The 24,717-nt window shown below is 38.2% G+C and overlaps 4 protein-coding genes across 4 annotated transcripts; 3 read left to right on the top strand and 1 right to left on the bottom strand.

The window, feature by feature from the left end:
- The first annotated feature begins 2,139 nt into the window (after nt 1-2,139).
- Nucleotides 2,140-5,680, top strand: LOC112192724 (dnaJ homolog subfamily B member 13). The gene is made up of 3 exons (XM_024332582.2): nt 2,140-2,466; nt 2,565-2,983; nt 4,960-5,680. Exons 1-3 carry the CDS (start codon nt 2,302-2,304, stop codon nt 5,396-5,398), a joined length of 1,023 nt encoding a protein of 340 aa, XP_024188350.1. The 5' UTR covers nt 2,140-2,301; the 3' UTR covers nt 5,399-5,680.
- An 824-nt stretch (nt 5,681-6,504) lies between these two features.
- LOC112193494 (PHD finger protein ALFIN-LIKE 2) lies at nt 6,505-9,085 on the top strand. The gene is made up of 5 exons (XM_024333666.1): nt 6,505-6,812; nt 6,914-6,946; nt 7,237-7,459; nt 8,090-8,210; nt 8,547-9,085. Exons 1-5 carry the CDS (start codon nt 6,722-6,724, stop codon nt 8,796-8,798), a joined length of 720 nt encoding a protein of 239 aa, XP_024189434.1. The 5' UTR covers nt 6,505-6,721; the 3' UTR covers nt 8,799-9,085.
- Nucleotides 9,086-10,703: 1,618 nt separating this feature from the next.
- LOC112194939 (myb family transcription factor PHL7) lies at nt 10,704-12,884 on the top strand. The gene is made up of 6 exons (XM_040516135.1): nt 10,704-10,826; nt 11,002-11,078; nt 11,783-11,822; nt 11,945-12,002; nt 12,127-12,199; nt 12,317-12,884. Exons 1-6 carry the CDS (start codon nt 10,712-10,714, stop codon nt 12,722-12,724), a joined length of 771 nt encoding a protein of 256 aa, XP_040372069.1. The 5' UTR covers nt 10,704-10,711; the 3' UTR covers nt 12,725-12,884.
- Nucleotides 12,885-22,678: 9,794 nt separating this feature from the next.
- Nucleotides 22,679-24,404, bottom strand: LOC112194986 (probable 2-oxoglutarate-dependent dioxygenase At5g05600). The gene is made up of 2 exons (XM_024335260.2): nt 23,813-24,404; nt 22,679-23,431 (listed from the first exon to the last, which is right to left on the bottom strand). Exons 1-2 carry the CDS (start codon nt 24,313-24,315, stop codon nt 22,849-22,851), a joined length of 1,086 nt encoding a protein of 361 aa, XP_024191028.1. The 5' UTR covers nt 24,316-24,404; the 3' UTR covers nt 22,679-22,848.
- Between the last annotated feature and the right edge of the window lie 313 nt (nt 24,405-24,717).

The raw sequence follows: 24,717 nt of genomic DNA, 5'->3' as shown, positions 1-24,717 counted from the left end.
TGAATTTTTTTGGTAACATAACAACTATTTTTATTTTATTTTCAATTTCAACAGCTTTTTTGTTTTGAGTAAAAATGAATCTAATCATTGGGGGAAGGGGTTATCTGCTGTGGTGGGGTTAGCGTGGACTTGCGTATGCGTGGCTTATACGGATTGGGGAATCTTTGTTAATTTGTTTGGAGGTTAACATCCCCATTAGATGTTGCATTAGAGGATAGATGTTGTTGTTTCTCATTTACGCATGGGTGAATATGAAATGGTGGAGAATGTGAGATTCGAACTTGTACTATAAATATGGGGAGATGTCGATATGTTTGTCGTGTCGACAGTAACTGGGTTTTAGAGTTACTTTTTTAGTTATTACTTTTAGGAAAAGGTTTATAAGAATGAGATTGATGTTTGAGTGTGATTTGAGGTGTTTGAGCATGACTTGAGATTGTGATGCACTTTATTCTTTTTGTTTGGTTGATTAGAGTTGTAGCGGAACTACTCTAACATCTTATTAGTGATCGATGATTACAACTTTAATGTAGTTGCAATTTTTAACAAATTTTTTTATTTATTATTTTTTTTTTCTATTTTTTGATTGAATGCATTAGATAATCGGTGCAAAGGCTAGAGACTATAAGCACTTAAAGATAGAAAAGTTGGCGGAAAAACAACCAAATTTGTATTTAAGCACTGCACCTTATTACAAACTATTTGAGCTTACTTTTTAAAGCAAACCTATAAACAAAGAACAACTCCGTATCTTCTAGAGAAAAATCATAATCTAGCTCTCTATTATCCTACACGCAATTATGGTATAAAACAAAAAGTTACTTCCTAACAAACAAATAGGAGCCAATTTCTCATTTACAAGCCGCTTGAGATACACCAGTCCGACTTGAGATAGTTACCAATTCTACTAAAACCATGATCTGAATCCTTTTCTTGATTTTGTTAAATGATATTAAAAGAGGAGGACATCAAACTACTTAGAGGTAATTTGTTAAAGAATATATTTGTACATAGATTTTCGAATTGATGAAACTATACATTCTTAAAATATCTAATGTCAAGTCCATATAATTATATAAAGCGTCAAAATGTCATTAACTTGAAATGCAACGAGAGTACAATACCTAACTAGTACAAAATAAACCAAGTAGAGCATGTGCTCAATTAGTTATACACTTATACCTTGCCAGCAGAATTAATAGCAAACGGGGCCATCCTCTTCACCCTGGGTATACGTAAAGGTATACCTATTAGTTATTTGATACGAGTAGTTATTATGTAGTTTTCGAACTATCTTAAGTGGTGCTCTCGGCACTCTCTTCCGGTACCCTAACTACTATTAAACAAAGCTAATCAAGTCAAGTTAAATTTTGATAATTCGATCCAGAATAATGTGGCTTCCATTGGATTTGTTATCCGTAATGAGGAGGGACAACCTCTCGTTGCAGCTAATAAACAGATTGGTCATGCTAATGTTCTTGTGCGGAGGCTACGGCACTACGTGAAGGTTTACATACGGCAGTATTGTAGAACTATCCTAATGTTATTATTGAGGGAGATTCTAAGATTATTATGGACTGTGTCCATGGTATTTGTCAAATACCTTGGCGGATTCGAACATTGACTAAGGACATCAAGACTCTCACTCTTTAGTTCCAGTCGGTTATTTTCTGCCATATATATAGTGAAGCCAATTTTGTAGCTGGTCGATTGGCCTTGGCAGCTCATAGTACTCATAATCAATCTGTTTGGTTTTACTGTTTGCCCATTTCGGTGTCTCCAGCATTCCACTTGAATCAGTTGGGAGGGGGCATTAGTAGAGATTTTGTTATTTAGTTGTTGTTTGTTTCCTGTCATCAAATTTTGAAACAAAGCTTTTAGTAACGTAGACTAATCAAATTAGCTCGAACCACAAGCATACTGTTATCCAAAATTCTATAGTATTTTAATTTTTGTTCATAAGCATGGTTAGGTTGAACCGTTGAAGATACACAATTATTTTTGTCCTAAATCCAATATTTTATCAAGAATAAGATCGACCATCAGAACACGATGCTCAAATTGGGCCGGGTTACCCTACTGGAGAAAAATTATATTCCTAATGACGGCCCAATTTAAAAGAAATCCATTATTGTTGATGACCCGTAGCTCACATCACCACCATTCCCTTCGTGGGAACTCCGGCCAGAAGAACAAGCCCCCAGTTTTACCCAAAAACGCAGACTCACACAAATTCTTCAAACCCTTCTTCGATTTCCAACACAGACACAGAGAGACAGACGACCCAGAAAGAAAGAAGCCATGGGCGTCGATTACTACAAGGTTCTTCAAGTAGAACGGAATGCCAAAGACGATGACTTGAAGAAAGCCTATCGCAAGCTCGCCATGAAATGGCACCCCGATAAAAACCCTAACAACAAGAAAGCCGCCGAAGCCAAATTCAAGCAAATCTCCGAAGCCTACGATGTGAGTTTGTTCTCTTTATCATCGCTGAGATTTATCTGTCAATTTTCAATCTTTGAAATTTGTTTTTTTTTTTTTTTTTGTATATCCCAATTCGTTAGGTTTTGAGTGATCCTCAAAAGCGAGCGGTGTACGATCAGTACGGCGAGGAGGGTTTGAAGGCAGGGGCGCCGCCGCCGGATTCGGGGTTTTCGGCCGGCGGACAGGACGGTCCGACCACGTTCCGGTTCAATACCAGGAACCCGGATGATATATTTTCCGAGTTTTTCGGGTTTTCGGGTTTCGGACAGGGGATGCCGGACATGGGCCGGGCCGGCGGGTCGAGGCCGGGTGGGGCGTTCCCGAGGAGCATGTTTGGGGATGACATATTTGCTTCGTTTAGAGGCGCAGGTGAACCCTCTGCTAATGTGCAGAGGAAAGCCCAGCCCATTGAGAGGACATTGCCATGTACTCTGGAGGACTTGTATAAGGGCACCACCAAGAAGATGAAGATTTCCAGGGATGTTGCTGATTCTAGTGGGTGAGTAACTTTTCTTTATTTACTTGTTCTTGTCATGCATGTAGAGGATTGGTGGAGTAGACTTCGTTCCAGCTCGTTATCCTTTTGATTTGATTTGTTGGTATGGTTTGCACAGTGTTACTGATTTTGAGCAATCTGCATTGGCATTCTTCATGTTGTATTTGATTGCACTCGCTCTAACTCTACATATGTGAAGTGAATGATAATCTGATGAGTGATGCACTCGCTCCCATGCTCTAGTCTATTTTCGTACACGAGTTAAGATACATCATTGTTTTTAGTTGGAGCATTCCTTATTGAAATTTCAGTGTGGAGTTTTGGTTGCAAGAGATGGAACTACCTGACAAGATGTTCCTCTTCAATCTGATGTTTCTTGTTAGTTTGAAACAATTAGTGGTGCAACAAATGTGTTAAGCCTAGATCGTCATTCTTTTCATTACCATAGTAGTCCCTTCCTGGAGTGTTATTTCTGCCGGCTTTAGTAGTGATACTGAACTGTGAGTTATTACTAGTGTGGGTAAGTGATTCTTGGTTTAATCTTACATTTTATTTTAAGCAGCATACTAGATATTAAATTAAAAACCATATTTTGAACTCTTAAAAAAAAATTAGATATATATCTTGTAGATGGCTATAAAAGATTCCAATACATGTTGTTAGGGTGCTGTGGTTAAATAGAAGATTTATTGGTGTTATGATAGTTATGTAAAATGTGTAGTCAATAGCCAAAGCTGATGAAGAAATAGATTTGGGTGAAACTGATACTCTGGAGCTATCTTGAAGATGGCTCTAAAGATTCCACTACATGGTGTTAGGTTACTCTTGTTAAATAGGAGATCTCTGCAGGTGTTTATTCTTGAGTGATTATAGCCTTGTGAGATGCTTTAACTTGATAGCCAATGCTGATAAATACTTAAACTTAGGTGAAGTGACTGACATAGCCGTAAGCCCGTAATCCTTATAATCCAGGGTTGGAACACGAGTTTTTTCCCTTTAGCTTTGTAGAAGTGCAAAGGTATTCTCATATTGTATCATTGAGTTCGTGTGAAATAATTTAGACTACATCTCTTACTCTTTGTTGAAACCAACCACATTACCTTCTTCAGATACCATCATGTGCTTGAAGAAGCTTATCAAGATTTGAACTTTCTTTTGCATCAAACAAATTATTTTTAAGGTCTTTTGTTCTTGTCTGTTACTAAATTGAGGCTACAAGTATTTTAGACAACAGTGTGAAATGGTTTTGGGAATTTTACTGCTGATTAGACAACTTGGTGCACTGTCTACATCTCGAACAAATGATGCATAGTGCTGACCTTAATGCAGTCATGTTCTGTGAATGCTTACCATTTGTAATCTTTCCTGTGCCGGCTTGTTTTTTCAAGTGTACTACATACTATGATTTTGTATTCATATTCAGTCATTGTCACTAGCCTGGCATGATAGTATCGTTTTTGTAACAAATCTACTTGCATTTTCTTTGGTGCAATTAAACTTCTTGGGTCCCACTGTTCCTATTTGGAGCCAGGAAGGGGCACATGCACATATGGTATCTGTTGGTAGTGTTTGGTATGAATCATGAAATTTAGTCATGTTGGTGACAAAATTGTCTTGGGCTCGAGGGGAGCCAAGTAAATATGGATATATAAACATGGTTTTAAATACATGTGCTGGTTGGCAGAGGTATATTAGCATGATCTATTACTGTTCATATTGGAGAGGAGCTCTTCAGTAGTTATCATTGCTTTAATGAATGAGGTTGATGGTTCTTGTCGTAGAATATTAGAAAAGTTATTCTGTTTTTCTTTCAAAAAAAAGTTATTATGCTTTTTTTTTCCCAACCTTCCAGGTGTGAAATTCTTGCTTTTGGATTCATTTTAACTGAAAGTTAAAATCAAAAGGAAGTATATTGATATGTCTTTGTTGGATCCGTATGCTATTTATGCTTCTTCTTTCTTGCTTTCTTCTCTGTACAGGAGATCAACCACGGTTGAGGAAATTCTCACAATTGAGATCAAGCCAGGTTGGAAAAAAGGCACAAAAATCACTTTCCCAGAGAAGGGAAATGAGCAGCGAGGTGTTATACCAGCAGACCTCGTCTTTATTATTGATGAGAAACCTCATAGTCTTTTCAAGAGGGATGGGAACGATCTTATCGTCACTCAGAAGATATCTCTTGCCGAAGCTCTGACAGGTCACACAGCACAGCTGACAACCCTGGATGGGAGAAGTCTCACAGTGCCCATCAATTCTATTATCAGCCCCACCTATGAAGAAGTGGTCAAAGGGGAGGGAATGCCAATCCCCAAGGAACCTTCCAAAAAGGGGAACTTAAGAGTCAAGTTCAACATCAAGTTCCCTACCAAGCTTACCTCAGAGCAGAAAACCGGTATAAAAAGGTTACTAACGGCGTAAAAAAACTGACTGCAGCTCTCCCTTCCCTCTCCCAAACTTGTTTAAGCAGCTTTCGTTTGTCTTCTCGGTTAGTATTTGTTCTGGAAAGGAATTTCACTCCTCCGTGAATTTGAGGATTTGATCAAGACCATTTGACGAGAAGTTTATTTTGATTTCCACATTCCTTTCTTGCTGTTCCGATCTTTTGTAGAAATGCTGGATAGACGAAAATTCTTTACCGTTGTAATGTGTATACTATTTGGTGAAATTCTATATGGTATTTCCTGCTAACCCCTTCCTTCTCCTCCCCTCTTCTACCCTCCACCAATCTCTTTGCTGTTTAGGTGTGTTGGGTTGCTTGTGCACGTATGTATATGTTGGTTTTGTCCATTCCTCTTTGCTATTCACTATTCATTATGGTGATGAATGGAATTTACATGTCTATTTTCAGTGTGTGTATCCTCATCAATTTAATTTTATTCTGATGAATTTTGGTTAATGAACAAAAAGTTGAGGGAGGTCGAGTCAACGCGGGCCCTCGTATACAACATTGAAAATTAAGGTTGTCAAGAACTTGGTTGTTCTTTGGTCGTGTCAAGTATGACTCAACTTTGCCGTAAAAAAAAATAATAATAATAATAAAAAAAATTATCAGGGCAGTAGACTATATTGTGTGTCTGAATCAGTGTCATTTTTTTTTGTAACGGAAATAAAAATCATGACAATTAAATGATTAAGAAATTTTAATTTAATGAATCTGTTACGAGATCATTTTTAAAATTTGAGAAGTGAATAATTATAAATTTACGAGATGAGTAATAAAACTAAAGTTGGATTTTGCCATCGTTAAACTTTAATTCAGCAATTTAAGAACATAGAGTCCAACTGAAGTAAGGTTTCCGGTGGTTGTACTCAACATGAACACAAGACTCAATTCGAACAGAACTAGAGGGAACACAGGACTCATTTGAACAGAACTAGAGAAACCCGGGGCAATCTCGCAAGTACCAATAACTACAGAGGCGTTTCTGAGAAAAAAGAAGAAAATTAAAGTCCTCGGTTGCAAAATTGTAAATGCAAATTTCCAACCAGTATTTATTAGATTCTCTCATCTCGGGGGTGACTCGTGGTGGCTTTATCAAGTATCAACCAACGACCTAAACACTTATTTTCTTCTTCTTCTTTTGTTTCTGTTTCTCTCTCTCTCTCTCTCTCCCTCTCCCACGTTTTCATGCATCTCTCTCCTCCGATCCGTCTCACTCTTCCCTCTTTCCAATTCGAATAGGCCCCAATTGACTCACCAAATCCGATTCCGAAACGCACCGTTTAGATCCATCCCCCCACATGGAGATGGCCACCAGTCCCCGAACCGTCGAGGAGATCTTCAAGGATTACGGTGCTAGAAGAGCCGCCGTCGTCCGTGCTTTGACTTATGGTACTCCAATCTCTCATCTCTCACTCTCTCCCAATTTTTTTTTTTTTTTTTTGAGGCAGTGTCTGACTTTTTTTTTCCTTTTGTGTATTTGTTTCGCGCAGATGTTGATGAATTTTACGGACTCTGTGATCCAGGTAATGCTTAATTTGTAGATCAGATTGTTAATTTTTGTATTAGCAATTGTAGGTTTTAATTGGAGCCCTTTGAATTTTATAGGTTATTTTCTGTGTTAATTGTGTACGAATGGAGTTCCGGTACATTATTAGTTTTTCCCTGGAAAATAATTGTACTGTTTGGTTGCGTAGTGCTTCGTATTTTGAATTGGATTTAGTTATTAGTTTGAAACGATTTTTGAAATGACTTGATATAGTTTCACAGTAGTAGAAGTTCAAAACAATTGATTTTTTCTCTGGTTGGTGTTTAGAAAAGGAGAATTTGTGTTTGTATGGACACCCGAATGAGTCCTGGGAAGTGACGCTTCCGGCAGAGGAAGTCCCGCCGGAGCTTCCTGAGCCAGCGCTTGGGATCAATTTTGCAAGGGATGGCATGAACCGCAAGGACTGGCTTTCCCTGGTTGCTGTTCATAGCGATTCTTGGCTGCTTTCTGTGGCTTTCTATTTTGGAGCACGACTTAATCGTAATGAGAGGTAAGAATCTAATTGTAGGACCTGGAGTGAAGTAAAGAGCACAAGGTATAAGTATTGATAGTAGTCAATTTTTTTGGGTGTTGCTGTATCTATGCCATAGGTAACCAGGGTAGTACTCTCTATTTCTATGTTGTTTGTGCATATCCTTAAGAATTAGGATGAGAGGTATCACTTGGTCGTATTGAGAGGTGTCAACTCAGTTTTTTGGTTTCTTTATGCTATAGATAAACAGCACTAATCTTATTTCTGTCTAGTTTGTGCATAGGTTTAAGACATGATGTTTAGATTCCCAGTGGAAGTTAGCTTCCTACATTGTTTTCAATCACAATCTTTCTGCAATTCCAGTATGAGCTTACAATATTTCAAGTGTTGGACATCTCCATAGAGGATAGTGAAAGATGAAGTCAATTATCCATCTTTCCTTTTCATTACATTTTCTACTTGAAAGATAACCTTAAAATTCTGTTATCGTTATTGAGGATTCTAAGCACATTACTCCTTGGCAATTTGCTCTAAGCCACTATCAATGTCTTCACTATTTGCATACTGAAACTTCATTGTAGACTTCTCCTTACACATCTTGATCTCTTATTTCTTTTACTCATCAGTATGTGTTATGTATAATGACAGGAAACGACTTTTTAGCTTGATCAATGATCTGCCTACCGTCTTTGAAGTTGTGACGGATAGGAAACCCGCTAAAGACAAGCCTAGTGTGGATAGCGGAAGCAAATCCCGAGGCAGCACAAAGGTCAGATGGATTGATATCTTTTTCTTTTTTTTCTCTTTTTGTATACCCTGAAGTGTGTTCACTTGGTTGATAAACTTTGTGCGTTCTTTCTCATACGGAAAAACATTTAGTTTGAAGAAAGTATTGAAACTAGCAGCAATGGGTTTACTCGATGATTTCACGTCCTGTAATTGCTTTTCTATAGCACTATATGAGATGACTGAGCCATTCTATATCCAAGATATGGCTTTATTTGTTAGAAGTAATTCCTCATTGGTAGTCTTTATGGATTTCTGTTCCTTGGTATGGAAGGCATGCTTGTATCTGTAGCCATTGACTGGTTTCTCTTCTCTGCAGAGATCTGGTGATGGAATAATGAAAAGCAACCCTAAGCTAGCAGATGAGAGTTTTGAGGAGGAGGATGACGAACATAGTGAAACTCTTTGTGGGAGCTGTGGCGGAAATTACAATGCAGATGAATTTTGGATTGGCTGTGACATCTGCGAAAGATGGTTCCATGGAAAATGCGTGAAGATAACACCTGCCAAGGCCGAGAACATCAAGCAATACAAATGCCCGTCTTGCAGCTTGAAAAGGAGCAGGCAGTAGTGGTCACTCCGTCACTCAGACCTGTGAGGGAAAGACAAATAGGCGTGCGTCGTCTCAGTGGCTGACAGAGTAGCATAGAAATGTCACTATTTAATGTAATGAATTTGTTGTTGTGATGTTTGTTTATAATAGATGCTTTTTCAAAGGGGTTGAAGCCTGCCTTCTTCTCCCATGGAACATTTCTCCAGCTTTATATTATCTTCCAGTTATTAATTTATGACAAATGTATGAATAACATTTGCTTCTTTTTAGTGTTAATGTTATGTTTCGTATTAAGTTGAAAGTGACATGGTAGCTTGTGTTTGAAAATACAATTCACAGGAATTGGTCTTAAGAAATTGAGAGTTTTATGTTTCACAATTACATATCACATTGAGTCTTGGGCTCAGATTCTGGCCTTCAGGAAGCAGATATCTTGTGCTAGAGAAAAAGAGAAGCACTTTTCTCTGCCTGAAACATAGCTTTGTTTTGAATTTCTTTTTGATATGGATGACAGTTGTTGATAGTGTTTGTCCCTATTGCAAGTACTTCTACAGTTCTACGGTTCTACCCACCATATCCTATCTAAGTAGGACACCGGATGTTACTTTATTTCCAAGTCAGTTATGGATCTCAATCCTCAAAAGACCTGAAAGTAACAAGAGCAAAAGGAGTAGAGTTGGCGTACGGATGAATGTTGGTGATTGACAAGCCGGTAGTGAGAATGATGCTAGTAATTGACAAGCGATCAAGGACCCAAAATGGGAGGAGTTATCCTACATTGAAAATTACAACTTCGCATCAAGATTTATAAGGGGCTTGGACGTCTTTCCACTTGATTCTTCAAAATCGAACTGTAGTTGAGGGTTGAGACACAACTTAAAAAAATCGAACTGTAGTCAAGGTTTTGGTGTCCCATGAATTGGAACACATTCTAAAAATCATACTCGATAAATGACGAGTTTATGAAGTGTCGAGTGTGAATTCTGAAAACTGGCCCTGCTAACAAGCCAACCGGCTTCCCAACTATGCTCCATCCTCATGGCACATCCGATACGAAAAGACCTCCCCTCTACCTCCAATTCGCGTGGCATCAAAGATTCAAAGTCCCATCCATAGTAGTAAAAGAAAAAATAAATCAATAGTATTTTCTGGATCCGTATGAGGTCACAACTATATGGATTAGGGTAGCTACTAGCTGGACTGAAACAAGCACAAACAAGTTGTTATCCAAACCCATGGGTGGTAAACTGGGCGTCTTGGTTCAGGGTTTAGATTCCACAGATCGAGACTCACAGTTGGGCCTTAATTAAGGCAATGTCTCTTAGGGCAATGGCAATTCTCTATGGAATCTAAGTGGGGAAAACAAACAACCCGTTAGACGGCTGGAGTTGAAAGCCAACTGATTAATTAGTATAATATGATATAGAGATGCACAAAGCTATGGTTTTTCTGTGTTATATTTGTGTACGTATAAGAAAACTACCAAACAGGCCAGCAGGCAAAGCGGACAGAACTTCCATCTATTTTCCAGGTGAATAATAATCAAGTTCCGACCAAGACAGATGACATAAGAGAACAAGGTTATAAGTTGATTATAAAGTCGAAATATTTGACTTAAAACGGTTTGAGACATAATCACTACAAACAGAGACACTTAATTAAAATCAAAGTTTGAAATGGTTGGACTCTGACTCTGTGCTCTCTTAGTTTATTACGACAGTTAGAGACAGCGTAAGGCATCGAAACCTAGCAGAACACCATAGTTTACATCGCCACCTAATTGCGATTTGTTTTCGTGGACAACTGTCTTTTGTAATCATCGTGTTAACTTCTGCTCTTTAATTGAGCGCAATGGTTGGACTTGGGTCTGTGGCCTCATCATCCCAATCCTCCTCTTCCCATCACAGCAGTGGACTAATTCGGTGATCGCAATGGATTCGAAAAAATGCTTAGATGCCTCTGCAGGGAACAAGGAACGGTTGCGTTGGACGCAGGAGCTACACGATATGTTCGTCGAGGCAGTTACCAAGCTTGGTGGCCCTGATAGTAAGTCTCTCTGGTAGTTATGTGATCACTACATATCTGAGATGTATCCCTAGCTAGTTACATATATATATATATATATATATATATATATATATATATGGAAGTGATTTGCATGCATGCACGCACGGCTTTTGTTTATATCTTTGTTTGTAATCTATTTGATTTATGATTTTAGGGGCAACACCAAAGGGTATTCTGAAGGCTATGGGAGTTCCTGGACTGACCATCTACCATATCAAAAGCCATTTGCAGGTTCTACAGATATTTTCTTTGTTTTAATGTGCATCTGGAATTCTGGATACTAATCCTAGCTAGATTATACCATAAAGTTTCAGTCTTTAGGTTTAGCTAGTGTCGAAAGATGTCTCACATCAGATATGTAGGAGTACTTTGCATAAGAGTGAAAATATCGAGGCATTTCATATTTCGCCTATTAACTCTGAGTTCAATCCAGGGCGGAGGAGCCAGCTAAGGTTCGCAAGGATCAGTTCACCCTCTCCTTTCCGCTTCACCTCTATTCTTTTAATTCTTCATTTTGCTAGTAGCTAGCAGATATAAGTCTCTATATTAAGCCGCAGCCTGAGAAAATTCCTAGCTAAAGAAGATTGTAAACATGCAGATTGCAGAATAATATTGAATCAACTTCATTTCATCTTGTTAGATTAGTTTAATTTTCAGTGGATCCTATTATTTACGTCTTGTCCTCCATAATAGAATTTGCAGCTACACCGGCCACTGTGTGGCTTGGATGCCTAAGTTTATGTCCTTTAGTGCCAGTAATATAAAAGCCGAAAAATAAACATAGTAAGTTATGCTTTTCACTAACTTATGCAAACCACTTAAAGGAAAAGGTTTGGCCAGTAGTTGATTGCATATTGCGGTTGATTTTGGATTAGTTTAAAGTAGAGTTATGGTACGTAGCTGAATATACTTTCTTCTTTTTCATCAATTTGCAGAAGTACAGGATCTCAAAATTTGTCCCAGAGACTACCAGTAGTAAGTCTATTTATTAATTAGTACTGTTTTGATTCCATGTGAAGTTTAGTTGGTATTTTTTGATAGCTTCTTTACCCTGCTACATATCTAATTTTGTGGTCTTGTTTCGTTTTCCACAGAAGCAGGCAATCTTCAGAGGAAAAACATTTCAGAAATACTGCCTAACTTCGGCACAACATCGTGAGTATTAGTTTCTGAATTCAAGAGAATATTGCTGTGTAACTAATTAAGTTTATAAGTTAATTATTACTTGCTTATAACTACTAATTTCTTACATGCATGCATTCTTTTTAACACCTTTCAGTGCTGCTCAGCTCAATGAAGCGTTACATCTCATGCATATACAAGTACAAAGGAGATTGAGTGATCAACTTGAGGTATATACTCGATCATATCGAAATTACAAGTAATAGTAAAACAGTAGCAAATAAATATTTAGCAAAAACTATGGGGTATGTATGTACGCACGTACTAATATTGGTTCTCTATTTAAGGTGCACAAGAGCTTGAAGCAAAAATTTGAAGCCCAGGGAAGGTTCCTTGATACAATTTCAGCAGATCGGAGTCGCAATGATAACCGCCCGACCTTTACGAAACCTATCAAACCCATATCTAGAAAATCGCTGCCTTCTCTCTGTGAGGAATCCGAATCAAATGCTAAGGACTTCGGGACGTCTGACTCGGACGCTGAGAAGACCGAGATTCAATCCTCTGGAGAAGAATTCCAAGCTTTGAAGAAGCAAAGGGTACATAATCAAAACGACGACAACATGGCATGGAATTTTCCTATCATTGAGGATCAAACGGCCAATATATCATCATATCCTGCAGTGTGTGATCAGATCAGCTTTCCTTGGAACTTTGGAGCCTGCACATCGCCTTTAGTCCCCAGTTTCCTATAAATAATATTGGAATGAGTATTGTCTTTTTTGATGAGTTCCATATATTTTTTGGAAGCAAATGAGTTCCATATATATGTTTTGCTAAAACATGGAAAAGGAATATTTTTTTGCTTCCATATATTTCCTTTTAATTCAGTCTGTGGAAGCAATAAAAATATATCCCTATAGCTCTAGTATAGTAATTGGTTGATGTTCCATAATAATTAAAGTCGTTAGTTTTTCACCTTGGCAAAACTTTCATAGGCCAATGAATACAAATCAATAAAGGGAAAATTCTATAATACATACTCGTATCTCATATAAAGTTACTATGGTAACTTTGTTCTCAATGTTATAATTTTGATTCAAATAATTGTAATTTTTGTTCAAATAGATGTAAAATGAGTGTATGATAAACATTACAGTACTATAACTTGTCTCTCAATAAAGAGTTGATTTGGGTAGAATATAATCATGTTATTTGTTTCTGAGACAAATGTCGACATATTGTATATACGGTATTTTTTTTTATAAAAGAGAATATATCAATAGTATGTCCCGGTTCATATATCAAGAATAGTACAGAAGACTACTTAAATAAAACATTTCTGTTCAGAGTAATCTATAACACATAAAAAACACATTGCCTTGCAGACAATCTATTCTACCTAATCTTATACGTCGAGTACAAAATTGTGGTACGCTAAAGCTAAGTACTTCCATAAGACTCATAGAGATATTCTTACAAGCATAGACAATCAATACCAGAAAACCCTATTAAGCAACTATTGGTTCCTTACCCTTAGATGGATTAGAACCATTGACAACCTCGACTATGGTGAATTTCGACAAGCCATTCACCAATTTCTCCTCTTTCTTAGAGTCTTAGTCTTCTTCGAGTCCAGACCCATGGATGGAGCTGGACAGCCCAGAGTCTTAATCTTCTTCGATGGGGTCCAGACCCATGGATAGAGCTGGACAGCCCAAAAACAAAGTAACCCAGAATGATTTGGACACCCATCGCAGCAGCCTCCCGCAAGGCTTCGTCTTCAACCTTCCCGGCCACCAAGTCAGAGGCCCACCGCCTCTCTGAAACACCTCCGCCAGCCCCAGCGGTAATAGAACAGCCCATCTGCTGGGCACCCAACCAACGCCACCAAATTCCATGGCTGTCAGCAACAACATACGCAACTCCAATGCGGTATCAACCCAGTGCAACCACCATAGCCACCAAAACCTGAGCTTAGTACCATTCTGAGCCACCGTCAGCAATCCCAGCAGTAACAATCCCAAGATTGAGGCCCAAGATCCACCCGATCTGAAACAAACTCACCAGAAATTGAGGACGCCGCTGGATACGCCCACGCTTAAGCCATGGCCAGAAGTCACCTATCCCAATCATTGCCATCAACCACCGCAACAGAAGATCCCCGCATCGGAGAACAAATTGATTTGAAAACGGCTTGAAACTGAGAGGCGGGTTAGCGGCCTCCACTGTGCTCGGCCGCTGGAGCAACCTGGGGTAGGGAGGCGTTGAGGGCTCCCATTGATGACTCTTGGTGTCAGTGGCGCTTTGATGTCGAGAGCTTTTGCTCTCGCTAGGGTTTTCCATTTGGCTGATTTAATTACTTGTTTGGTCCCCCATTGTATATACGGTATTGTATTTGTATAATGAGGAAAATCCATATATATCATCTTTTATTTTGTTGTTACATTTTTTTTTTTTTGAGAAATTTTAATATGACATACGTAGAATTACTACTTTAATGACTTAATTACTCATTCGATAACCTACTTTACTCTAATTAAAATCTTATTTACCTTAACTATGACTTTTTTCTAGTTACCATATGAGTTGTCGAAGTGATAACGTAAGTTTTTTGTTTTTTTTCATTTCTGAAAAAAATGATCAAATGATTTCACTTCTACCCTCATGGTGACTCGAACCCAAGACCTGGATCCTAAGTAGTGATAACATAAGTTCTCAAAATGGTAAATATTACTTCAAATAGAACATGTATAAGAAATGTTAACGCACATACCATAACTTTATCTTTTTTTTTGAACAAATTTTGTTGTTACCTTAATCACCATGAAACTACAAGCATGATGACCCTATTCAAATCTGAGTTTAGGAGAATTTTTACTTATAATTACTATATACCCAAACTAAAATAACTGAACCTTTGTCGATGGAAAGTCGTCGGCAATTATTGTTAAACAACGTATACCTTTGCCGACAAATTATTGGTCCCCAAAGTCATTGTGCAATATATACATTTGCCAATGAATTAGTTATCGGTAAAAGTCATGGTTCAATATATAAATTCTTTTTCTAAAAATCATTTTGTTGCAAAAGTCATTATTTAATGTATACTAGTCTGCAATCACATGCTCTGCATGTGTAAGAAAAATTTTAATTGTAAAAAAAAAAAGTTATGTGCAAAAGAAAATAGATTTAGTGGGTAGTTATTGCAGAGAGAAAATAGTGGGAGAGAAAATGGGAGGTTGTGGGATAATTTCTTTTCAATTTTCTTAATAAAATCTATTTTATAATTGTCCTATTTACCCTTGTGATTTAATTTGTTGTCAAAGTTTTTTAATATTTCAGGGTTAAATCTGTCAAAATTTTCAGTTTTGGCTAACAAAGCCTCTTCTCTTAATAATAGTATAGATATGCTTGCCGATGATTTTTGATGGATATATATATATATATATATATATATATATATATATGAGAGAGAGAATATCACAAATGATCACTCAAGTTTTTTCTATTTGACACTTTGATCACTCAACTTTAACTCTGTTATTCATTTTAGTCACTTAGTTAATTTTTTTCATTAAAAAAAAATTTATTTGCCACAATATTAATGATATTTTCGTCCAACCAATTATGAAAAATTGATAAATATGTATTAGAATGATTGGGAGAAATGATTAAAGTGAGATAAAATGCTCCTTGGATGACTAAAGTGATTGACAGAGTAATAGTTGAGTGATTAGAGTGATATATTAGAAAATTTAGTGACTAAAGTGTCGAATAAGTCATAGTTGAGGGACTATTTGTAGAATTCTCCCTATATATATAGCCCTTCTAGTGAGGGATTTTTTTTGCCATTTTAAGAGATCGTTCATTAATTAGACCAACTCTTTAGAGACAAGCTATGGTACTGTGATGTTTATCATACACTCATTTTACATCTATTTGAACAAAAATTACATTTATCTGAATCAAAATTACAACATTGATAATAAAGTTATCATATTTATTTACACTATTTACATACAATTAAACAAAAATTACAACATTGACAACAAATTTGTTAAAAAACTTGTAACAAGATCGTAAATTGTGTAATTACCATTATTAGAACTGAGATTACACAAAATATGACTCAACATTACCACTTTGACAACAAATTTGTTTCACATTTATAAATGTGTGTATGAGATACGGGTATGTATTATAGAATTTTCCTACTTTTCGATCACATATTCACATCTCAATCGTTCAGTTTTTAGATATATGAGTAGATCATCTCTGACAAATTTTCAGTCAAATTGATAATCATTAAGGCATTTATAACTGCGATTTACAATTATGAACATGAACGGTTCAGGTTGGATAGATTCAGTTCGTCCATTGATTTAATCAAGTTCGATATCTTAACGATCATTAATTTGGCTGAAAATTTACAGAAATGATCTATATATTATGACCTTAAAACTGAACCGTTGAGATGCTGAAATAAGATCGAAAAGTGGGTACCACAAGAGATGCTTAAAATGGCCAAAAAAAAAAAAGGAATCCCTTACAATTGAGAGCCCTTTCCACTAAGGAATCTCTTTTTTGTTCAATAATATATACCTTGTTAAAAAATTATTTATTGGCAAAGTCATTGTTCAATATACTTTTTACTGGCGAATCTTTCATCGCAAAAGTCATTGTTTAGTCATTATTTCTAAACACACACACACATGTTTGGCGACAAATAATTTGGATAACAACTAGTGCTAGAGGTGTGTCCATACAACAAATATTATTGTGTCTTGCACTAGATACTCTAATTTAAATTTACATAAAATAATTATGGCTAATTGAAAAAATCATGTTTTACTAACAATGAGTTCATTTCATGGAAGAATTTTTAAAATTACATTGTGATTTTTGAGTTCGTTCAGTTTAGAGAAGTGTTTAAAAATTATTATTTGAGGGTAGAAAACTTTTGGTGAGAAAATAAAAACATGCATTTTTGGGAAAAAAATCGTGTGCTATTGTTAGCATTCAAGCCACCCTCAAGTGCAAGAGGTACACATTATAGAATAGGAGATTAAGTAAGGATGTCGAACCCACGACGATTGGTAAATCATTTCCTAGCTAGGGAAAACCTAAGGAAAAACTAGAACAATATGCAAATGTACAATCACAAACAAAGGCTCACAAGTGAACCAAAGTTCACGGTGAGTATGTGCAAGATGGTGTGTAGAGATTTGATTTTGATTTTGAGATTGGTTTCTATTCAAATTGAAACAATGAAAGCGAGTAATATAAACTAAGCTAAACAAAACAAGTTGTTATCAAATGGATGGGAGTTAGGGCATCGAGTTTCACCTTTTGCCTCCCTTGCAAGCATTAAAACAATTGAATATGAATGATGCAAAGCTAATTGTCCAACTACCCTCTTAGCATCCGGATATGACTACTAAGGCTTAAACCCCTTTCATTTTATTAACTCTAACCGGATAAGTTTAGAGCTAACTACCTAGAGACAAATTCAATTACCGGATAGGTCTCAATCCTTTGCCCCTAAATGCAAAAAGCTTAGAGTTTAGGTAACCAAACAAGCAAACCAATCCTATCTCTAGGTGATTTTAGCTCACTACCCTCACATGCACATATGGTGTGCTTTCATGCTCTCTTTTTGCCTAAAGGTAATCAATCTCTATGAAAAACTTCATGTCATGGCAAACACATAACTCAAATTGATTAGGACTAAGTAATGCATTCAACTATTGACTTAGCATGTGAGAATGACAACATGGATTTGCATCAATTTATAAACAAAAGCATCAATCCAAGCAAGTTTGGCTAGAGCTTTCAACCCTAGCCCCAACTAGTTCACTACTCACACATAGCTAGATACACAAGCTTCAACATTCTATTAAACATCAAATACATAAAGAGATAGGGAGTAAAGGGTGACTATTGATGATGCTCGAAGAGGTGGTGGAGATGGGTGTGGTGGTAGTCACCTCCTTCTCTTTGCTCCAAGCTCTTGATATTGGTAAGAAAAGTGAAATTTGAAATCTCTAAGGTGAGTTGTGGTGTTGAATGGTGGAGGAAATTGAGGTTGTAGTGGTGGAAATGGTGATTTTAGTGGTCCCAAAGTGTGCAAGAGATGTTCTTACACCATTGTCCCCCAAATGGTTCCAAATTGGCAAGGTGACAAAAAGATAAGGTGTAGGAAGATATTTGAATTTTTATTTTTATAGAAAGTGATTTGTTCATAAAAGTCATTGTTCAATAATATATCTTTGCCCCCGAAGTTCTCGTCAGCAAAAGTCATTGTTCATTCTTCTGAGAACCATTGGATGACATACTTAATTACGTCATTTATTCATCTTGTTAGTGGAATTGTACCCTTGGCCACGGATAATCCATCATGTAATGATGATCAAGAATCCGTTCAAAAATTTGTAATATCTCCAACTGTTCTCTGCCATTTTCTGTCAACTACATTAGTACGTACATATTATCATTTTTGGCATTGATCTATATATGATATTACATGTTCTTTGGGGCCATTTACATATTCCATAACATAGATTTTACTATTTTAGTTTACATCCATGCGTGAAGAAAATGATGACCACCTTCGTTTCAATTTGCTTATTTATTTTTGACTTCCATGGTGACAAAAAGAAATAAAAATAACCTTACTTGGAAGAAAATTTTGAGTCTTAAAAGTAGTTTGTCACTATTATTTACTCTCAACACTTGGAAGATTGCTTAATCCGGCCGATCGGAAAGGGACTTGGGTTGGGTAGTCAGAAATTTATAATGTCTAAAGCTGGTTATGGTCTACCATATCACTCCATATATTGGACTTTTTGACCAAAGAAACACACTCTAAAGTTAACAATAATACCATCTGGGTTTGTAATGGGCACGAGGGTGTTTGCCATTGTGCAAAAGTCTGTTTAAGGTAGTGGGGAAATTTGGTGAAGTAATAATAAAGTTGTAAACTCTATACAACATTAAATAAACGTGCTTGTCTAGCTAGATTTTTTCTTGTGGGAGTTTGACAGTGATGATATCCTAAATTCAATCTCTACATTCTAACATTCATCTTCCTCAAGGCACCGATTGTTATGACTTTTCCAAGTCTATGGCACCAAGCTATGGACAAACAAAAGTGGATTAAGTTCACCGAAACCCACATTTCTCTTAATCTAGAATCAGGACAGAATCAAATATCATAATAACCACGTCTTGATTAGGACCAAGGGAGCTCTCTCTTATTGGTTTGATGTGTAAGTGGAGTATCAATGGATTGTGGAATTTCAACCACCAATTATGTAGCAAATTCAAGTTTGCAGAGTTTGCAAAGGCCAATGTGTTGAAAGAACATGAAACTTGTGCTAATAACTTTTGGGGCATATGGTCCAACGGCATGGTTGAGAATGGTACCTATATATATGGTCCACTAGTGTGTTTGTGAGTTGGTAACTAGTCATGTAAAGGGAGCAGGAACCTACAAATATCTATTTGTTAGAGTGAATTACAAAACAGTTACTTTCAACTATATAAGAACCATGTCAAATTACTAAGGTTTTGTTATGTGTCATAATTTAATTATCTCGTCAGGTTCCCCTTATACAAAAAAAATATCGAATGTAAGTTGGAATACTGGTACATATAAGCTAGTTTCGAAAAACATTTAGTTGTCATAAATATTTTTACAACTTCTCTTTTCACAATACATCTTAAAATTGATTATTACTTTTTTTTTTAATAAAGGGTTGGTGCGACTGCCCTCAACACTTGATTAATAAAACTGTCGAATACAAGGGGGAGCATAGAGCCTAAACCCCTGATTACAATATGCATCTAGAGTATTTTCCAAAATAATATCATAAATCACTACAGGAGACTTGTATTCTAACAATCACCAACTAACAAAGAATGCACAATTAGTTACTCCATTTGCTTTAACATAGTAGTAACATAACGGAAAGAACTCGATATGTAACCCGATTACAAAATAGTATAATTACCAGCTTTAGCACAGCTTTCCTCCTATTTTGCCGCCGAAAAATAAATCCGACGACACTTAGTCTCACCCTGCCACTAGGCGGCAGCGCCCATTTGACAAAACAAATAACTCGCCATCGACTTAGAGCAGACAAGGCACGTAGAGTGCATACATAGGCACATAGTCCGATTAATCCTACACAATATATGTAGGAATTTCTTGGTCGCATAAAGCGCATCCAACCTAAAGAACATAAAAGTAAAAAAAACTTCAGATAAAAAAATAGCGCGGGCAGGACCCAAAAATTGAGCCCAAACCCTAACATAGACCCATGAAGCGAGGATATTCCAGCCACAGATTAGGGACCAGCCCACTTCTGAACCAGCACGAGCCTTGGGTCGCCAAAAATGTAGACAAATGATGCCGCCACGCCACCATCTCGTAGGAACCACGCTTGTCGTCCCGTCACCGGCAGCATGCCAGTCGCCTCCTACTGGCCGTCCCTCTGTCCCTCTATCATCCCCACCACGCCGGTAAGAAAGGCCGCCCCTCCTAAGCACCCACGTCCCTAGCGCTGTTCCAAAACACTCAAACTAGATTGGAACAAGCCGATGTTGCCTGAGCATAACAGAAACCCACCGCGCCGCCATCCACTCAACATCCCCAGGTAACCTCTCCTCCCACTGTGTGTACTCTAATCTTGGGACGATCGACTCCAACATCACACGCCCGTCTCCTGCCCAACGCTGCCCTTCCCCAGCAGGGCCTCCAACAGATCTAGATAGCGAACTCAGCACCATACAGCCCTCACTTCGATTGGGCATACACCAGTACCAGCCACCGCCTAACCCGATATCCATTTTGGCCCGTCCAACGACCCCTCAGCGAGGGCGTATCATCGGACCGGGCATACACTTCTCAAGACGACCAGTCGCCGCCTAAGGGTTTTGTTTTTTTAGAGTACTCTCCTCGTTCTACCTCCTGTTTTTTTCAATTTTTTAAAATTAATTATTACTTTGTATCAAATGAATCTGTTGCATTAATTGCAATAATTTTAAAGAAATTCTTCTGACTTTTTTTTTTTTTTAAGAGGCTGGTGCGGCTGCCGTCAAATCTTGATTAATGAAACTACAGAATACGAGGAGGGACGTTGAGCCTGAGACCCAGATTATAATAAGCATAAAGAGAACATCCTAAAGTAATATCAGAAGTCTCCACTAAATCTATATATTCTACCAAGCACCAATTAGCAAACAGTGCAGAACTAGCAATTCTATTTGTTTTGACAAAACGGTGAAATAACGGAAAGCTATCACGAAGAAGCATCATTACAAATAGCGTAGCTTTCCTACTATGTTGCCGCACGGAAATAAATCCGGCGACACTCCATTTCATCCTGCCACTAGGAGGTTGCATCCATTTGATTAAGAAAATGGCTTGCCGCCTTGCTAGGCCAGACAAGGCAGACAAGTGTGCATACCGAAACCAAGCCCACGTCGCCCTACTAAATAGTAATAGAGACTTATTACCGATATAAAGCCAAATTTAATTAAAATTTAAAAGCTAGAAAACATAAAATAAAAACAGTGTGAGACCTGAGCCCGAGCCCAGACCCACAAACCATCTAGCCCAAGCCAAAAAAGTTGACTGCTTGAGTGACCACACTGCCATCTCGCATGCCTAGTCTCCGACGATCTACCATCGACGACATACCTGCCACACCGAGCACACGCCGGCTGTTCCTCCGCCCCGTCATGCCAGCAAGCGTCCCCACCCCATCCAACCGGCCTCCTCCCCAAGACGGCTTCAACCGACCCAAATAAGATCGAAGCACTCCGTTCCGATCTGAACCGTATTGAATCCGTCACCGCCTCCATCCCGTTGTCACCACTAGGCAACCTCAACTCCACTCTTGAGGAGAACGACACCAGCCCTCCCTGCTAACTATCGAACCAGATAGAGCCTCCTCGGGATTTGGTCAGTGCAGCCACCACCATACAGCCTTCCCTTTGACTGAGATTATTCTAGGAAAAACCACTACTGGACAGAGAGTCCACTCTGACCCATCCGACAACAACGCCACGAGAGCGTGTCGCCGGACTGAATTTGGTTTTCTCTTGAAACTGCAGAGGCGGCTATCTCTAGGGTTTCACTCTCTTTTGCTAAAGAATTCTTCTCTTTGCTATCCAAAATTTTGACCGAAATTCTTAAAATTCCATTTTATAATTTTGGAATCCTTTAATCTCTTTGAAGGAGTCTGTTAGTCTGAGTTGGTGACCACTTATGCAATGAAAATAATAATTTGACCCGAGAAAAAAAAAAGTGCCATAAGGGGCATAAATTGCAACACGGAACAAACATCAAGGCTAAGTTTGAGATCTTTTGATACTCAAGTTTGAATTTGTTTCTTTCACCATTTTTCTTACCATATGTTTCTCCCTGCTTTAGCAAGCTTGGTTCACCTCCAACATCAAAACCATGGGCTGGTCTCATGGAGAGAAATAGAGTCTTTACCGTTTGCATTGTATATACTAATTAGTACGTATTGGTCGTAAATTACTTTTTTCAATCACGTACTACAATTAACTCAATGATCGATTAGTTCAACGATCACTTTGTTTCCTCAACTTGCATAGGCTGATAGGCAGCATATATTGTGAGTACTATGCTTAGCTTTAGGATGAAAAGCAAATGGAAAAGAGAAAAAGTCACATCATTCATAATATTTGCAATTTGGTCATTGACTGGTCAGGTGCAATAATTAAAGTTGTTCAATTCTCAGAAACGGATAGCTACAGTACGTAGGCATCAAACTAGCAATGCAACTATAGGTACATTAATTAACCGTCATATTCAAGTCTTAAGCAAATACATAGAATATGCATGTTATTCATGGGTTTTCAAGGATTCAACTTGTGACTTGCCCCAAAGGCCCTTGGTCCTAATGTAAAGGCGGTACTCATCGAACGTCATAGCCGGGTAGAGAGCCGGCCGGTCATTCGTGACGAGAGCCTTGGCAGGTTCAATCAGCAAATCGCTCTTGGGGTTATAAAACATGGCCAGAGAAACTCGGTCTTTGACTGAATTCACAATCACTCTATGCTCTACGCTCTTGTATATGGCGTTGCTCAGAACTTGCATTTGATCTCCCATGTTGACAATGAAGGCGTTCGGGACGGGCTTTACAGTCACCCAACTGTCACCTTTACGAACTTGAAGTCCCGCCACATCCTCGTCGGGTAGGAGAAGGGTCATCCCACCGGGGTCCGAGTGTGCCGAGATTCCGAGGGTTAGGTCTGGTTGGGGGCATTTTGGGTAGAAATTGACCCTTAAGCATGCCCCAACGTTCTCTTCTCCTCCAAAAGCATTGAGAAGGTAGTCTTCCCCTAGCCCAAGGTTTAGTGATAGCATCTTCATCAGTCTTCCACATAGTCTAGTAGCTTCCTCACCATATTCTTCAATCAAATTCCTACAAGAATATTCGATTCAGTCAGGAATTAAGTACATCTCTTGTAAATATAATTTCTTAAACGACTGCTAGTACAGAAATTCAAAGTCAATTATTAGAAGGTTCATCTATTTAATTTGTTTAAGACTTTGAAGAGATTGTCCTATTTATTAAAGCAAAAGTGGCATTTGCATGTGAAAATGTGCTTATTAGTTAATCAGACTAACTCAAAGGAAGAGTCAATGGGAGATATAATACATTAGGTCTGTAACTTTCTCACTATTATTATAGTACTAAAACCACATAAGTCATATCAGCACGTTTTCAATGAATGAAAGAAAGTAAGAAACAGTAGAACCTATCCAACAAAGAAAAAACTGAAGAAAAGAAAGAAAATGATACCTGCATGAAGATGGGAGAGCAGGCCACTTGGTGGGCTTCCTCAACTCCGGAGGCATGTAATGAAGAAAGTAATAGTCACTCCAATCCAGAATAGCCCCCTTCTCCACTCCGAGCCGGCTTCCGTACCCTTCATAGGTGCTCGGGTTGTTCGAGTACTCCTGCTTCACCTCCAGCGGCTGCTCGAAGAACTCCCGCCATGTCTCCCTCGCCCGCTTCATCAGCTCGTGGCTGACACCGTGGTTCACCACCTGGAAGAACCCCCACTCCCTACAGGCGCTCGAGACTAGCTGCAGCGTGGTCTCTCGCAGGCTCTGGTCGTCTCCGGCCAGGGCCTGCAGGTCGATGACCGGGATGTTGACGGTGGCATCGTCGAGGACGAGATCATTCGATGGTCGTTTGCAAGGGGGCTTGATGTAGAGCTCCGGGATTGTTTTTATCCCACTTTGGGCGAGGGACTGGACCCGAACAATAGGCTCAGGCCAGCTCTGCAAACACTTCATCATCGTTCAAAATTAAGAAAGAGAGAGACAGAGAGAATGGAAGAGAGATGAGTAGTGAACTGTGAGTTGGAAGTAGATATATCTGCAACGCCATGAGTTGGGTGGTTTATATAAGAGTGGAAAGGAGGGCGCTAGGTAGCTTAATAGTTTCGGCGCCGTGAGCAACTTGATTTTCTCACCATGTTACATTTAATTAAAATCATAATTAAATTAAGACCTAAAATTGGGGGAGTTGTTTAATTTGATAATGTTGTACACCTGCAATTAGGGTCGAGCTACGTTATGGCTTAAAAGTTCGAGGTTTTGGCTGTTCAGTTTACCATAATATAGCAAAATTAGCGGCAGTTGTACTTAATTGTAGCTTAGAAGTGAAAACCAAGCACCACTAGCTGGAGATTTTATGGA

Source organism: Rosa chinensis, chromosome 3 (genome assembly GCF_002994745.2).
Source record: "Rosa chinensis cultivar Old Blush chromosome 3, RchiOBHm-V2, whole genome shotgun sequence".
NCBI classification, from domain to species: domain Eukaryota; kingdom Viridiplantae; phylum Streptophyta; class Magnoliopsida; order Rosales; family Rosaceae; genus Rosa; species Rosa chinensis.
This window is presented reverse-complemented; position numbering and strand designations above follow the sequence as displayed.

Excerpts from the sequence above, each read along its gene's own strand:
- LOC112192724 (XM_024332582.2), top strand. The coding sequence starts at position 2,302 with ATGGGCGTCGATTACTACAAGGTTCTTCAAGTAGAACGGAATGCCAAA. Across the intron at positions 2,467-2,564 it reads AAATCTCCGAAGCCTACGAT|GTTTTGAGTGATCCTCAAAA; the intron begins GTGAGTTTGTTC and ends CCAATTCGTTAG. Across the intron at positions 2,984-4,959 it reads GATGTTGCTGATTCTAGTGG|GAGATCAACCACGGTTGAGG; the intron begins GTGAGTAACTTT and ends TTCTCTGTACAG.
- LOC112193494 (XM_024333666.1), top strand. The coding sequence starts at position 6,722 with ATGGAGATGGCCACCAGTCCCCGAACCGTCGAGGAGATCTTCAAGGAT. Across the intron at positions 6,813-6,913 it reads CGTCCGTGCTTTGACTTATG|ATGTTGATGAATTTTACGGA; the intron begins GTACTCCAATCT and ends TGTTTCGCGCAG. Across the intron at positions 6,947-7,236 it reads TTACGGACTCTGTGATCCAG|AAAAGGAGAATTTGTGTTTG; the intron begins GTAATGCTTAAT and ends GTTGGTGTTTAG.
- LOC112194939 (XM_040516135.1), top strand. The coding sequence starts at position 10,712 with ATGGATTCGAAAAAATGCTTAGATGCCTCTGCAGGGAACAAGGAACGG. Across the intron at positions 10,827-11,001 it reads CAAGCTTGGTGGCCCTGATA|GGGCAACACCAAAGGGTATT; the intron begins GTAAGTCTCTCT and ends TTATGATTTTAG. Across the intron at positions 12,200-12,316 it reads GATTGAGTGATCAACTTGAG|GTGCACAAGAGCTTGAAGCA; the intron begins GTATATACTCGA and ends TCTCTATTTAAG.
- LOC112194986 (XM_024335260.2), bottom strand. The coding sequence starts at position 24,315 with ATGATGAAGTGTTTGCAGAGCTGGCCTGAGCCTATTGTTCGGGTCCAG. Across the intron at positions 23,432-23,812 it reads GCTCTCCCATCTTCATGCAG|GAATTTGATTGAAGAATATG; the intron begins GTATCATTTTCT and ends ATATTCTTGTAG.